General features: G+C 41.8%; 1 protein-coding gene across 2 annotated transcripts in view; it reads right to left on the minus strand.

Annotated features, from left to right (window-relative positions):
- The window catches only part of lekr1 (Leucine-, glutamate- and lysine-rich protein 1), a 97,151-nt gene that overhangs the window by 18,284 nt on the left and 64,000 nt on the right, over positions 1-14,867 (minus strand). For both annotated transcript variants that reach the window (XM_005720923.2, XM_013910776.1), the window contains exons 7-8: positions 8,096-8,173; positions 5,104-5,307 (exon numbers count right to left, since the gene is read on the minus strand). In XM_005720923.2, coding sequence (XP_005720980.1) covers positions 5,104-5,307; positions 8,096-8,173 — 282 coding nt within the window. The remainder of the gene's footprint in view (positions 1-5,103; positions 5,308-8,095; positions 8,174-14,867) is intronic.

Consider the following 14,867-nt stretch of genomic DNA (forward strand, 5'->3'; position numbering starts at 1 on the left):
CACACACACACACAAAGTGGCATGAGAACTCATGCATGTGTAACAGAGATTAACAAAGTGTCTCATGCATGTAAGAGGCATCATCGGGCAAGGAAAAGTGTTGTACGATGGCTGTGTGTAGAAGCACGCACACAGATGACTCTGTGCATATCTGATTGTGGAGTAGACGAACTACAGTATAATAATAAAGAGCAACAGCTATATTCCATCTCTTCCTGCTCGGGCCAGACACAATATTATTCACTCCACTGGGTCTGGCTAATCGCATCAGCCTACTCACCCCCCACACACACACACACACACACACACACACACACACATACAATGAAGCATAAAAATAGATGCAGACTCTTGGGTGCGTGTAGATTTCATTCTGCTGTGATGGGCCATCGGAGTGTAATCGCCAAACAGCACAACTGAATTCTGTAAATCAATAAATCCTGTTCAGTTCCTTCTAATGATTTCTCCTTATTGAACTGAACTGTGTAAAGTCACAAATGTTAAGAATAAGATATATGATATTTGTAATCCACATACAACACCCACTGAAGCACTTTAATTCCTAAGAAGAACCCAGAGCTCAACAGCCTCTTGGTTTGGGTCAATAATTACACAAATGTAATCATATAAATCTTTGATCAGTAGAAAGCCTTTGTTGTCGAAACAATGGTGAGAGCTAATTACAGTCAGGTCCATTATTTGTTGGACAAAAACAGAGTTTTGCTGTTTTGCCTCCGTACACCACCACAGTGGATATTAAACCAAAAAATAAGGAGTGTGGCTGAAGTGCGGTTTACAAAAATGCTGAGTGTTTAGGAATTACAGTCATCTTTTATACACTGTCAAAGGGTCAAAGGTAACTGGACATCTGACACAGTTTCATGGCCTTGGTATTTCATGACGAATGATGCAGATAAAATATCTTTAGATAATTCAAAGTGTTGAATTAGTATTTTAGAGCATCTCACCGAGACCCAAAGAGATGTCAGTGCAAGTGAGGGAGGCTATACTTAGGCTGAAAAAACTAAATAAACCTGTCAGACAGAAACTTTAGGAAAAAACAACAATCAGGTTCATTTTTTAAAAAGAATGAATTCTCTGTGAAGCTCAGCATCACCAAAAGGCCTAAAAGACCAGAAGACTAAAGTGGATGATGACAAAATTATTTCCATGAGTAAGAAAAACAACTTCACAACTTCTAGCAAAGTCAATACGGTGCACGAGGAGGCAGGAATGTCACTGTCAGAGTTTACAGGAAAGAGAAATTTACAAGGTGCAAACCACTGATTACACTCAATTACAAAAAGGTCAGATTAGACTTTACCAAACATCTAAAAGAGCCTGAATCGGGTCACCAGTGTTTATTGATGATATGAGTGCTGATAGAAAGAGCAGAAGGAAGTGTGATGTGTACAGGGCTGTACTCTCTGCTCAGGTTCAGCCAAATGCTGCAAAACTGACTGGGCAGGACTTCACAGTATGAATGAATAATGACTCAAATCATGCTGCAAAAGCAACCCAAGAGTTTCTCAAGGCAAAGACATGCCAATGGCCAAGTCAGTCACCTGATCTCCCCTCAGTAGAGCAGCTTTTCAGTTATTAAGTACAAAACTGAATTAAGAGAGCAGCTGAAGGTTGTTGCTGTAAAAGTCTAGAAGAGCATCTCAAGGTAGGAAACACAGCATTCGGTGATGAAAATTGGTCCTAGACTTCAATTATCTTTAAGCCTCCACATGAAAAATGAAAGGACTGCTAAAGGTCAGCATTCAGTCACATCATAATTGAACAGAGAGAAAAACTGTGTGTTTGTCCAATAAATTAGGGAACCAAGTGCAGATTAAGTTATATTTCTAGCAAATGATCCATCAGTTGGTCGTTTCAGCGTCGCTGCAGCGCTCTGGGCAGCAGTGACAAGGCAGTCATATTTCAAACAGCTTAAATACCGTTAATCTAATCAAAGCATATTCCTGGTGTCAGTTTAAATGTTCGCTGACTGATAACTGACTGAGAAGCAAGGATTGGTGTCATTTGTCCATGCTGCTTACATTCAACTGCTTAGAGAAGTACATTTCATTGCATACTCAGTATATTGAGAAAAGGACTTTTTTTTGCCTGTTCTGAGTATGTGTGTTTTCTAAAGCACAGAGCCTGCAGATGTTTTTCAGTTCAGCTGGTGAAGACGAAGAACCCTCCAAGTTAGGATCTGACAGTTTCATGAAGCTGAAGACTTAATATGTGAGAAACTGCTGATGCATACAATATTTGTGTATGCCTTTATGTGAGTGTTTTCAGCAGCGTGTGCATGTGTTTCACTGTCAGATATAATTCCTCTCTGATTATCAAATAAGTAGACCCCCGCAGCTATGCAGTGTATCAGACCTTTTAAATTTGCAGTGAGTGCGTGTGTGTGTGTGTGTTGGCATGTGTGACCCCCTGGGAAGCGTGAGCGTGCAAGTTCAGCCCTCAGAAGGAGGTCTCGGGGGATTACAGGGAGGAATGATGGGAAAATCCGGGAACACTCTCTCGTTCACTCACACGCCAGGCTGCTTTTAAGGACAGGCAAATGTGCTTTTGTGCAGAGTGTGTGTGTGTGTGTGTGTGTGCATGTGTGTGTGAGTGGCTGTGTGCAGCGGGTGCTGCCTCATCAAAAGGCACACTCTATTTGCCTACTTCTGCTGATAAAATCTGTGTGCACACACACAGACAAAGAAATTAAACTGTCCGCACATCACAAAGGCAATTTCCACTTTTTCCCCCCTTTTTTTTGCGTGTTTGTGAATAAACAAAGCGGATCAACAGCTAACACAAATCTCTGCTGACATAATACATCCTCAGGGACACCACTCTCCACCTGGAAAGATGATGAAGATTTCAAAGGCGAGAATCTTCCCACACTCACACACACTTTCAAAGCTTTCGAGCTTTCAAAGCACAAATGGGCTGCCTTGTAAAGAAAAAATTGACATAAATTTACAGCAATAGCAATTTATGAACTGTTAATAAAAAAAGAAGGAGGGAGAGCCATAATAAAAGTCAAGAACCAGACAAGGATGATATAATACTTTCCACCCAAGAAAACAGTGAGAAGATCAAGAGTACACCAAGAGACGAGCTTAAAAAAAAACGACAGCGAGAGAGAAGGGTAAACACAGATGAAGGCGATATCTTAGATGTGTGGTTGAAATAAATCTCCTCTATTCTTTTATTAGCCTATATAAGAAAAGCCAGAGGCATTAAAACTGCTTCTCTGTGGGGCTAGAACGAGTTTGCTCTCGAGTTCATATTTGTCACGAAAACTCTGCAGCTTGAAACCACTGGAAACAAGCCCTCACCCATTTTTGGATGAGGAAGCACACGGATACTCCTGACCTCTCTTGACTTTTAAATCTTTCACTCTGAACCCGCTTTCTGCCACTTTTTCTTTCCTCCTTCTCCCTCCACTTTTCCTCTCCGCTCCGTCTCTCTGTTTTAAACTTTGTGTCAGTTAGACTGAATCAAAGGCACGCTGTCAAGTTTCGTGTGTGTGTGAGTGTATGAGTGAGTGTGTAGATTGTGTGCGGCCCCTGTGACCCATGCTGTGTGCATGCGAAAGCCAGACAGTGTGTGAAGTAACCACCGAAACCACAGTCACAGTCTCCATCCCTCCTCCCTGAAACACTCCTAGCCTTCTACCTCCCTCTCCCTTTCACTCTCCTTTCCTACTTTCTATCCTCACTTTCTCCATAATTTGTTCTCCTTTTTCCTGCCTGCTTCTGCTCTCTTCACCGTCCCTCTGTACTGACCTTCTTGTCCATCCCTGCAATTTCACCACTCCCTCAATCTTACTCTGGCCTGGGGAAAATTTTGCCTGCCAGCTGTTAAGATTGCCCTTTCACTGTCACTTCACAACTGCTTTTCATCGGCAGCTATTTAAAGAGCTGCCGTTCCGAGTTAACGTAGAGATGATGGGGTGAATTATCCTTGCTGCTGCGACTGAGTAGTAGCAGTAATTTGGCTGTCTTTATTACACAGCTGCCACTTTTACTTTCAATCTTGTTTTTTAGTCCTTTTTCACATATGCTCACTAAATGGCTTTGCATATACCATAAAGCATAAATAAAGTACCTATAGTTCCTCTACTGTACTACTACATGTAGTGTAGGCTGCTCTGAGCGGTCAGTAAGAATAGAAAAGTGATATATATTAAAGATGATTTGAATCCTTACAAGCAGACCAAGTATTATTACATAGTAAACTAGTAAACTAGCAAGCACAGCCTGTGGCTCATGTGGTACAGCAGGCTATCTACCAATCAGATGGTCAATCTCTCCTTGGGCCAGAGTGAACCTCAAGTTACTTTCAAGGCATCCATGTGAATGTTAGATAAAATAAATGAGTTGGATAGATGGATACACGTGTGTTTGGGTGAATGATACTTGCTCTAAAGAGGACGCTGAGCACAGAACTACGACGAGTGTTTCTGCTCAAATCAGGCAATAAAAGTGCTGGAAGGGGATAATGTGCAGCACATACTGTAGAGAGGAATGTGTGCCTGTGGGTGTGCGTCAACAGGGGATAAAGCTGGACCCAGGTAGCGCTCTAAGTGGAAGCACAGAAGGAGTGGTGATAAGACAGATGCTGCAGATGTGTAGCAAAAGTCTGTAATGTGAAAAGGGTGAGAAAGACCAGAGAACTGCGAGTCCTTTCATGGGTCGCTGGAGGTCGGTGGAGGTGGTTAAGTTGTCTGCAGCAAGAAAAAAATAAAGGGCTTTTGTTTCACGACATTTCACCAGCAGCCACAGAGAGGGTGAATCTGTGTCTGTGTGAGTCATGAAACTTTATAGGTGTGAAGATGAAAAATGCGACAGTATACCACCCGAGCTATGGGGCCCCATGTCTCCTTCCCACGCCCCTGTCCCACAATTGTCTTAATTTTTTGTGTATCTGTAACTCCTAAAATTGGTTGCTTTTTCTCCACATGTGTCTCTGTTACAAACTCTGATAAGATTAAATTACTGCTGTTTGTTTCACTGGCAGCACTTTTATAGATCAAAGTTAGCACCTATGCTGCAAAATGATGAACTACAGAATAGAACAGAATAGAACAGAAGTCACAGTCATCACCTTTCTTTCTTCAGCTCTCTTGTTTCCTGCTCTGTATTCTCCAGAGCTCTCCTTAGTTGTGTCACTTCCTCTGCAGCTGCAAAGTACTTCCGGTTCATCTGCTCCTCTCTCTGACTGCAAGACAACAGCTGCTTCTGCATTGCATCACATCTCTGTTGGCATGACAACCACCTCTCATGTTTCTCCTCCAGCTCCACTTGTAACCTATGAAAAAGACACATAAGATGAGCGTGCACACATGGCAAGGTTTGCTTTTCAACTCTGTACTGACAGGTCAACCGGTCTGTGTAAGCACCAAGGACAGTCTGTTAAGAGAAGCCGTTCATTCTCCAACCTTATCAGACTTCCAAAAGTCAGGAATCCAGCAGGTGAAAAAAAAACTGGGACTTTTAAAGTTCATTGGGCCTCATTTACTAACAGTGTGTATACACAAATCTACGATTTATCAATATTTTTGGCTATGAATTTGTTCGTACTTTAGGAACAAATTTATAAGTTACCTTTTTGTGCGTACGAACAAATACCAGCGGCTGCAATTTGAACACAAGCCTAAGCCTACTACTACTACTGCTACTAATAACAACAATAATCAATCTGATTATTATTATTGCCTTTTGGACAGTATATACAGCTGTCTAAAACACTGCGTTCATGACTACAAAAGCAGGCATGTAAAGGAAATAAATACTACAGCTGAGGGAAAGCATAGCCACGCTATGGAGGAAGCTCATTTGCGCCACTTGTATCCACGATCCCATTCTTTTGGCTCGTGACCATGGGTGCAGGTGGGGACGTAGATCGACGAGCTTCACACTCAGCTCTGTCTTCAACTCAAGAGACTGGTGCAACGCCCACATAACTGCAAACGTACATATTCCATTACCTCTTATCATATCTTAAATGTTATTATCTTCCATTAAAAAGGACTTCAATCATTGCCAGATGTCATCACTCCGAGTCTAATTTCTTGGCACTGTGCTATGGGTGCTGGAGAGTCAGGTTTTTTTTTTTTCAATTTCATATGAGGAGTTTCTATTCGGGGCTGACAGATCACATCTTCCTTGTCCTTTGTGCAGGGTAAGAACGTTTCCATGCACCAATTAGAAAATGATGTTTCCTCCTTTATTAGTTTTAATCTTTTAACTTTATGCACATTGCATCAAGCAAAAATTCAATTATATGCAACATTCTCTGACTGGAGGAAATTTGTTTACCATTTAAACCTATTTTCTGCATTCTCCAGCATATAAAATAAAATACTTTTTTGTGTTTACACTCGCTCTTTCAAATAGATGCAAGTAAAACACAGAAAAAATAAATAAAATCAAAGATTCAACAGCACTAAGTCCTGTCGCTGTTAAATCCATCTTCACCTGTTAAGCAGGAGCGGTCATGTCAGTGGGGAGATCCGGGTGTCTCTCTGTGAATTTCACATTCCCGTAGCAGCGTGCTCGGTGCTCGCTCAGATTTGAAGTTAAATCTTTCGCTGTAAAAAGAAGTTTTCTTCCCGTAGACAGTTAAAAAGCAGACACTAATGTTTTTGTCACCTTTCACAGAATCAAACTCAAAGTAATGTCAGTACTTTCAAGCTTTAAGCACTGCATGGTCGTACTCTCCCCCACACTCCAGATTATCCATTGTTGCTCTACACACGTCTGTTGCTGCCACGGACGTCGCACGCTCGTACGTCATTGTCATGAGACACTCTCACAAACAAAATCACGGTTTAGCAACGCAGTAACGCAGCGTGCTTACGGGAGCGTAACAGTAATCTAATTACTTTTTTGCAATAGTAATCCATTGCCTTACTGGTTACTTGAAAAAAGTAATCAGATTACCGTATCCATCTCTGGTCCAGAGTACCAAATTTACTTGACTGTTCATTCATGAAAAAACACAGGAGAAAATAATGAACGGGCAGGTGCACTATCTACGTTGGTCACAGATCTCGATGCTTTATTAGGAGGCAGACAAGCAGGATCAAGTGTTTTTGAGAAAACAGAGAATGAGATGGGCTGACAAAGAGAAACAGAGCTCTAAAGTGGTGTCAAACACAGAAAGATATGGATTCTCTTGTCTGTTCTCGCTTTTATCTGCTTTAAAGGAACATATTAAAGGAAATTGCAGGGACATTCAAATAAACCTATTTCAAACCACCTGAAGCAAGCGTAACTGGACAGATTCACAGATTGAAGTTCAATTTCGAAATCAGTACCTGCAGCGTTAGAAAGCAGGCACTCATTGGTTTCCCTGCAGAAGCCAAAGTGTTTTGACCAGAAAAACATTGTCTTTTGGTACCTATGGTCTCCATTTTTGGGGCAGTTTAGTAAATTGCTGTCTCCTGTTACATTTTCAGGTATGGGGGGATGTTTCTTCAATCTCTCATCCTTCTAAAATAGCTTCCACCTCCCCCAGCGGAGCGCCGCTTTATGTTGAGCCGTATAGGAGCCAGAGGGTTAGATCAGAGGCTTCAGTGTGGGAGGGGAAATAAATCGACGGTGTAATTGAACGCATCAGGCTGCCAGCATCTTAGAACGGGAATACCAGCAAATACCATGTGAAAAAATACACACCCTACATTTATCGCCTGCATGGAAAGATGAGAGGCCTTGTGGGTATACACATGTGGGTTGTGTGAGTGTGACACACATGTGTGTTAGTGTGACGGACTACTGCTTTACCTCGGCATAGCTACAGTACAGTATGTCTACGGATGCGTGTGTGTGTGTGTGTGTGTGAAACGTGATTCCGCGGCAACTAAGAAGTGCTTCCATCTGTCGTGCCAGCCTCACACGAGCTTTGGCTGTGTCGCCGGCACTTTATGGAGCCTAAGATCTCCACAAATGATCCAAGAGCCAACAGTTATACAGCCACCTCTCTTTGGGAGGAAGGAGATGGAGCACAGGAAGAGAATAATTGGAGAAGAATGAGTGGGATGAGAGTTGTGGTTGTGGGAAAGTTGGAGCGTGGAGAAACAGAAAGAGGAGCAAACCTGAGGAGCTTTCCTCTGTGTTCCTTTTCAGAGTCTTCTAGCTGGGACAGCTGCTCCTCACTCCGTCTCTTCTGCTCTCTGGAGACGAAAAGCACATGGCACAGGTGATCATTTCCACCATTTGTTGAGTAAATACATTTATGACCAATTTATGAGCATAGATCTAATATAGCAAGCATTAACTCCCATACCCACAGTTCACATTCAGCCAGAAGGAAATCCATATTCCCTGGGTATGTTTTTTACAATCTCGAGTGTCACTGTAGAGTACTTGAGCAAGATGCCAAATCAATACAGCTGCTATTCTGCGCACTCCTTGACTTGAATCTCCATGTGGAAGAAGCCAAGCTTAACAATGAATCCTCCCTCTGGGATCAGCAAAAGTTCAAGCATATTGTAACTCTTCGAGCTCAAAAAAGTGCTGCTGTCTGTCAGTTTGCAACTAAATTGAGTTGCTATGTTGTGATTTTAATGTAAAAAAAAATTTAGATGGTGTTTTTTAGATCACCTCTTGTTCTATGGGCAGCTGCTGCCTCTTCTCGAGAAAGTAAATCGGCTTTAATTCTAAAAGTGCGTGCCATGACACTGTGTGATACTCCTACCTTCCATGCATACACATACACAGACACACACATACTTTACCCTAACCCCCCTAACCCTGCCGGCTTCTCAGTCTAATCCCCTCTCTGGCGGCATGATCAGTTAATGTGTTTGGGTGTATGTGTGCGTGCCAGTATGTTTTCGGCCGTCTAGCCCTGTGACCTTGCAAACACACGCAACGAGGATATAGACTGAGAAGGCCTGCATGTCTGAGCTCAGAGGGAGGCGGCCTGTTTTCACTTCCAGTGAGACAGATTTTGTTTTTTTTTCCCTGACAAACACTTTGGAATTATTTGTACATTTCAACAAAAGTGGATTCACAGCCGGAGCAGCTCCTCACTCTATAAATTCTGTAATCTGCATTTCATGAGTGATTTGATTGCTTTTTAGTAACAGTTCAAGCTCTAAAAGCAACATGAAATATGTCTAAATGCTTCGCACAAACACCTGAATCAGGATGTGCAGGCCTAAACCAACTGTAATTTCAGCAAATTTTTAAAAGTGTGGCTTTAGCCTGACCTTTCTGATTATTTGTCAAGCCAATGCTTGGGGACTAACAGCTCTGACCCTGCAAAAATGGCAGCTTTCCCCCTGAGATGTACGTCTAAAACTATATAAAAGAAAAGAAAAGAAAAGAAAAGAAAAGGCAACACAGTAACGGCAGCTAATGCCAGACAACCACATTAAATCCATGCCATGAGTTCAGGGTGACACGTAAGGTGTGAATGTGATAGCAGCCAGTGAAAGTATGCGAATGTTAGTCACAGACAGAAGCACAAATACAGACACATAATGAGAGTAACACTCGCAGCTGTCTGGCTCCAGTTATCAGCCTCCCGCTCTTTGTACCTTCTATCACACTCACACATCTCCATCCCATTCTCTCTCTCGCTTGCTTTTTTTTTTTCTTAACCTTCTTTTCTTCTCGGGCATCTACCGATGATTTGGAACAGACCTCCTGCATTCTTTCTATTCAGCTACAGCATAATACAATTCATACTTTACAAACTACTATGCCTTGACCTTCTCTCTCTCCCTCCCTTTGTGTTTTCAAGGTCAGAGATGACATGATATCTTCATGATATCTATCTCACAATATCTTACTCTCAACTGCTGTTTCCGTTCTTTCTATTCTTTATCTCCCGGTCTCCTGTTCCTGACTCTTTTTCCTCTGAGGTGAAAAGGGCCTTTGAGGGAGAGAAGGATGACTGAGAGAGTGAGAGAGTAAAACGGTGGTCGGTGGTGTTTTCTTTGTGACTTTGCAGGCTTCAAAGTGCAGTCAAGTCCACAGTGCTCCGTGAGAGCGCTGGAGGACTTTGGGCACATTTGTGGCTACAGGCATGTGGTGCACACAGTTTGCACATGGAAACAAAGTGAGAGTCAGAAGAATCTATTATCACATATTATCAGTAGATGTGTCAGAAGCAGGTTACGATCACAACATGAGGATTCCAGGAAAGTTCCTCCAGGGGAGGGGAGATGGGTTCAGAATAAAAACAACAAAATCCCTTAATAGTTTTTCCCACTGAGTGGACCGAGTTATGTCACTATCGGTAAACCCTGCACGAACTTGAAACGAGGTGAAAAAGCTTCCTGGTTGTGCAAGATTTAATCAAGGTAACCACAGCAGATGTGGCATGCGCAATCACAGCCTGACAGCACGTAGCATTCAGATCAGAGCCGTCACATGTTTGCAGGCTTCAGCTGGATGACTGATGGAATCACATTAATCTTCGCCCGTCCTTCGTGGCCACATTTCGTTCCCCTGCGTAATTAGATGTGTCACACAGTTCAGGAATGCCTCGTAAAAGTGAAGCAGACCAGGAAAATATTCGAGTGACCAAAACTGCGCACGGTTTGCTGCCGATCGGGCCTGAAGCAGGACAGGTGACAGTCAGTGGAGGATGTGGTGAATCGCAACACCAAAACTGAAATGCTGACTCAGAGTGGTGTTGTTCTTGGCAACCGGTCACAGGAAAGCAGACACTTGCAACATTAGGGAAATGCATTTATTTTTGTGGTGCGTGCTTACAAAAGAGTGAGATTTCTTTTGAATTTGAAAAGGGAAGAGGAAAGAAAAAAAAGTCTTCTTTCTCAAAGGGCTGTGGCTGATTTTTATCTAGCATGTGATAAACAGCAGAGTGTGGTGAGGGTGGAAAAAAAAGACAGAAAAAAATCTGTTTCTGTGTCAGAGAACTCGTGGGAAACGGGGCATCCTGAGAGCAGTCGCTATACTACTGCCAATAACCACACAGACATATGACATAATGCACACACACACTGGCTTTAATGCACACACATGCGGGCACACACATACACAGGGCAGCCAGCGTGCATCATCCTTATGAAAACAAGCTGTTTCACATCAATCACATCAATCCTTTGCTCTTTCTCTCTTGACCTTCACTCATTTCACCAACCACTCTTTCATCTTTCCTCTCGTGCTCCATGCGTCCTATCCCATCTTTCATCTAACCCTCTCTTCCAACTAATCCATCCTTTTAACCGGGCCTGCGTCTGCGTTGGATGAGCCATGTGTTCGTCCTCTGATGAAAGGACGAGCTCGGTGTCTCCTGCCAATCAGAAAGCAGCAGGACTCTTCCCAACACCTCTTCCAAACGACTCATCCTGAGATATAGGCGGAGGTTTGTGAAGCTCTCTGTGATGCACTGACAAATGCTGACAGATGATACATAGCCAGTAGCGTGAGTCATAAATCAGATTAATAAAAGTTAATCCACACAAGGAGCAGAGTTCGCATGCACAGTGTATTATAAATTAGCGTTATTTTTGGATGAAAGGAAGGTGATAAAAGTATCCTAAAAGTCTGTAAGTCACTTTGTTTGCAAATGAGAGAACAAGCTGCCCTTGGCTGGTCAGAATGCACAGCGAGATCAAAAAAACATTCCACAGCTGTGGACTGTCCTCAGATATGTGTGTTTCCAAAGCAACCAGATAGTGCCACAGAAGCAAAACAGGTGTGGATGTCTGATTGAGGTGTGCGTCAAAGGTTGGGGAGTTGTCATGGCGATGGCTTTTACACACAGATTATTATTTTTTTGCTCTTAAATATCAAGAGTGAATCGAGGGTCCAACATGCTCTGGAGACGTGAAGATACAAGTTGAGACTAAAAGGATTCAGGATGCACAGAGACGCCCATAAACTCCCACAAAACAGCGTCTGTGGGCATTTTAGTCAGCGTCAAGCGGACAGTGAAAGGAGGGTCGACTCAGACGTCCCATCTGGACCTCAGTCTTGACCTCGGCTGACTGTCTGCCACACACGAAACAGATTAATCACTCCCATGTGCTCATTGTTATTTCTAACCAGCGACATTCGTTCAAGTAGAGCACAAATCTGTGGCACACCCATGCAGTGTTTAACAACTTGTTTAGAACATGCAAACCACACAGCAGTTAAAATCAGCTGTTATATTTATGCATCGGGATTTAAATTAATAAAACTGAAAAATATTCTCTATTGCACTTTCTTATAATACTTACTTAATAACAAAATCGGCAGCATTAGTAATAATAACATTATTTATGAATGAATATAACTTGTTTGGTTTTGTTTTTTAACACTTTGGCACTTTTTAAGCAAAGCAAGATGAATTTTTATCAAGACTAACACAATTATTCCTGAATTAACTGACGTAACGTTTACTCAATATTACACTTAAGGCACTTTGTACTTTTATTCGAGAAGCACTTCATTTGATTTCCAGGTTAAAAAAAAAAGATTAAAGCAAGAAATATGATACCAAGATACAAAAATAAATATACCCAGTTTTGATAAATATTCAAGCAAATTTACAAAACATGTTCAGACAGCTGACGCGCCAAACTGGCCTACAGCTACCATTGTAATTGACAACAGTGAGGAACTGCTCAGATACCTACATGTCAGCCCCTGTTTCTCTGTCATCATCTCCATACACACCCTTTATCATGCAATAAAGTCTTAGGCTTGAACATATTTGCCTGATCCTTCTCACCTAACTCATCATGCAACATGTCCTTAAGGCTGATTCTCCCTGTAGCATTCTATCTCCATATGTCAGGTCGCGTCAGACTGCAAACCTCGCCTCCGTCATCTCTGTCTCTGCATTCATCCCTGTGTTAGATGGATGTGCACGTTCCACATGCGTGGCCACAAAGTCAAATTAAGGTTGGGCACATGCAAGCATGCAGAGGCGTGAGCAGTTTTTATGGCAAGAAAGAGGGCAGCGGGTCAGATGGAATTAGCTTAAAAATAAAACACAAAAGTACAGAATGAGAACGATCTGTTTCATGCAAAAGCAGTCGAAGAGAAGAGGACACGGACATGGAAAGAAACACAGGAAAACTATTATTTGTGCACCACAGTAAACTGTTTGCTTTCTTCAGTTTCCCTGAAGAAATATAATATTCTTGGCGATTGATTGCAAACAGACTTGTAACTGGGGACCAGTATCTAAGCAGGTTTTTAATTCTAAATACGCACCAGTGACATTAGTGAATGTTAACTGTGTACAGTGCAGTGCAAAAGTCTTGAACCGCAATGAGCAATAGTTCTCCAGGCTTTCTGAAGATGATCCTTCCTTTTTGTGTGTTTGGGGTTTTCTTATGCATGATACGTGTTTCACAGACCCACACGCTACAGAATAATTATGAATTAATTCCACAATCTCAATCATTCTGCATATATTACATTCAGTACCATCAGTAATGTTTCTAAACCCGATTAGCATTGAATAAATCCTGAAGCACAGTGAATTTATTTGCATCATTTATTGTAAAGTTTGCTCCTGTTGGAGGAAGATGAGGTTTCTCTTGTCCAGGCTGAAGTGAAGAAGCAGCAGAGTCCTTCTTCTGGAAAACCTGAAGTGCTTCTTCTTTTTCAGGCACTTTTCCTGTAGACTTTTGTTCTGTGCTATGAGATTTGTCATCTCAATAATAAGTTCTTTGTGTTGTAACTCAAATTTTCTCCAGCCCTTTAATTTTTCGTGATTTTTTCATGCTTTTCTTGGAGTTCTTACTGTTTCTCTTGCAGCTCTTCATATTTTTCTTCTTGAACTTTCTTATCCTCATGCATGTTGTGGTTTGTTTGTTGTACTTTGTCTTGGATGCCCAGCAACTCTTGATGTCTCCTCTGCAGTTCTTGAAGTGTAGACTGAATAGTTTGTTTTTTCTCTTGTCGTCACTTCTCCTCTTGCATTTCAGTGTTTACTGTGCTTTGTTATATAGTCCTTTCAAATTGGTATTTTTGCTCACCATTGCTTGGATTTTACTCTGAATTTCTGTGCATCTTTTCTCCTGTTCTTGTTTCTTATCCTCAATTTCATTGTTTTTGTCCTTTGCTTTGTAAATAATGGTAATTCTGTATTTTTCTTCATGAAGTATTGGAGAACATGTTGTAGTGAATATTTTTTCGAGGGTTAAAAAATGGTAATCGATGGGAAAATTTGACCTGCAGTGAGCAGTTAAAGTGTGCATGTGAAAACACTGTTCGTGCTTGATGAAACGTCGCTGCCAAGTCACAGCTTATCAAACAGCTGTAAAAAGACATTTTACCACAGCAATAAATGTCGCCCTCAAACTGGGAAGAAAAAGACTGATGTTCCTGAACACATCCTCGTGGGACTCATGAGGGTTTGAGAAATTATTAATTTTAACCGAACATCCTGCTCCATTTTGTTGCGTATCTTTATCTTTAAGGCTAAAGGCAGGAAGCAAAAAGCTCTGTGAGGTTTTACAAAGGGATGCAAATGTTTCTTTTTGTTGTCCAATTTACACAGCTGCATGTGTGTATGTTCTATTTATACACCTGTGGCTTATGGCAGAACTTGTCAAACATGGCAATAAAACACCTGCAAAGAAGAAGTGCCATTTCACTGAATGCGAAACTGAAACATGGTTATCTCAGATCTGGAATCACGAACAGAACAAACACGAATAAACAGCAACAGAAGGACTGAGGCTGTCAACTCAGTGGCAGAAGTGGAAAGCCTGTCGACAGCAGGATGGCCGGCAACTGTTCCTTTATCCAAGAGCTAAACACTCATGAGCTGGAAAACATTAGCCAAGGTGAAATTCGGTGGACTGATCATTTTAGTAAACAGACTGAATTTTAATAAAACATGTAATTAAAGCAGACATATTGTACTCGTTTTTAGTTCCATATCCTGGG

Source organism: Pundamilia nyererei, unplaced genomic scaffold (assembly GCF_000239375.1).
Source record: "Pundamilia nyererei isolate P.nyererei 1_Seehausen unplaced genomic scaffold, PunNye1.0 scaffold00003, whole genome shotgun sequence".
NCBI classification, from domain to species: Eukaryota; Metazoa; Chordata; class Actinopteri; order Cichliformes; family Cichlidae; genus Pundamilia; species Pundamilia nyererei.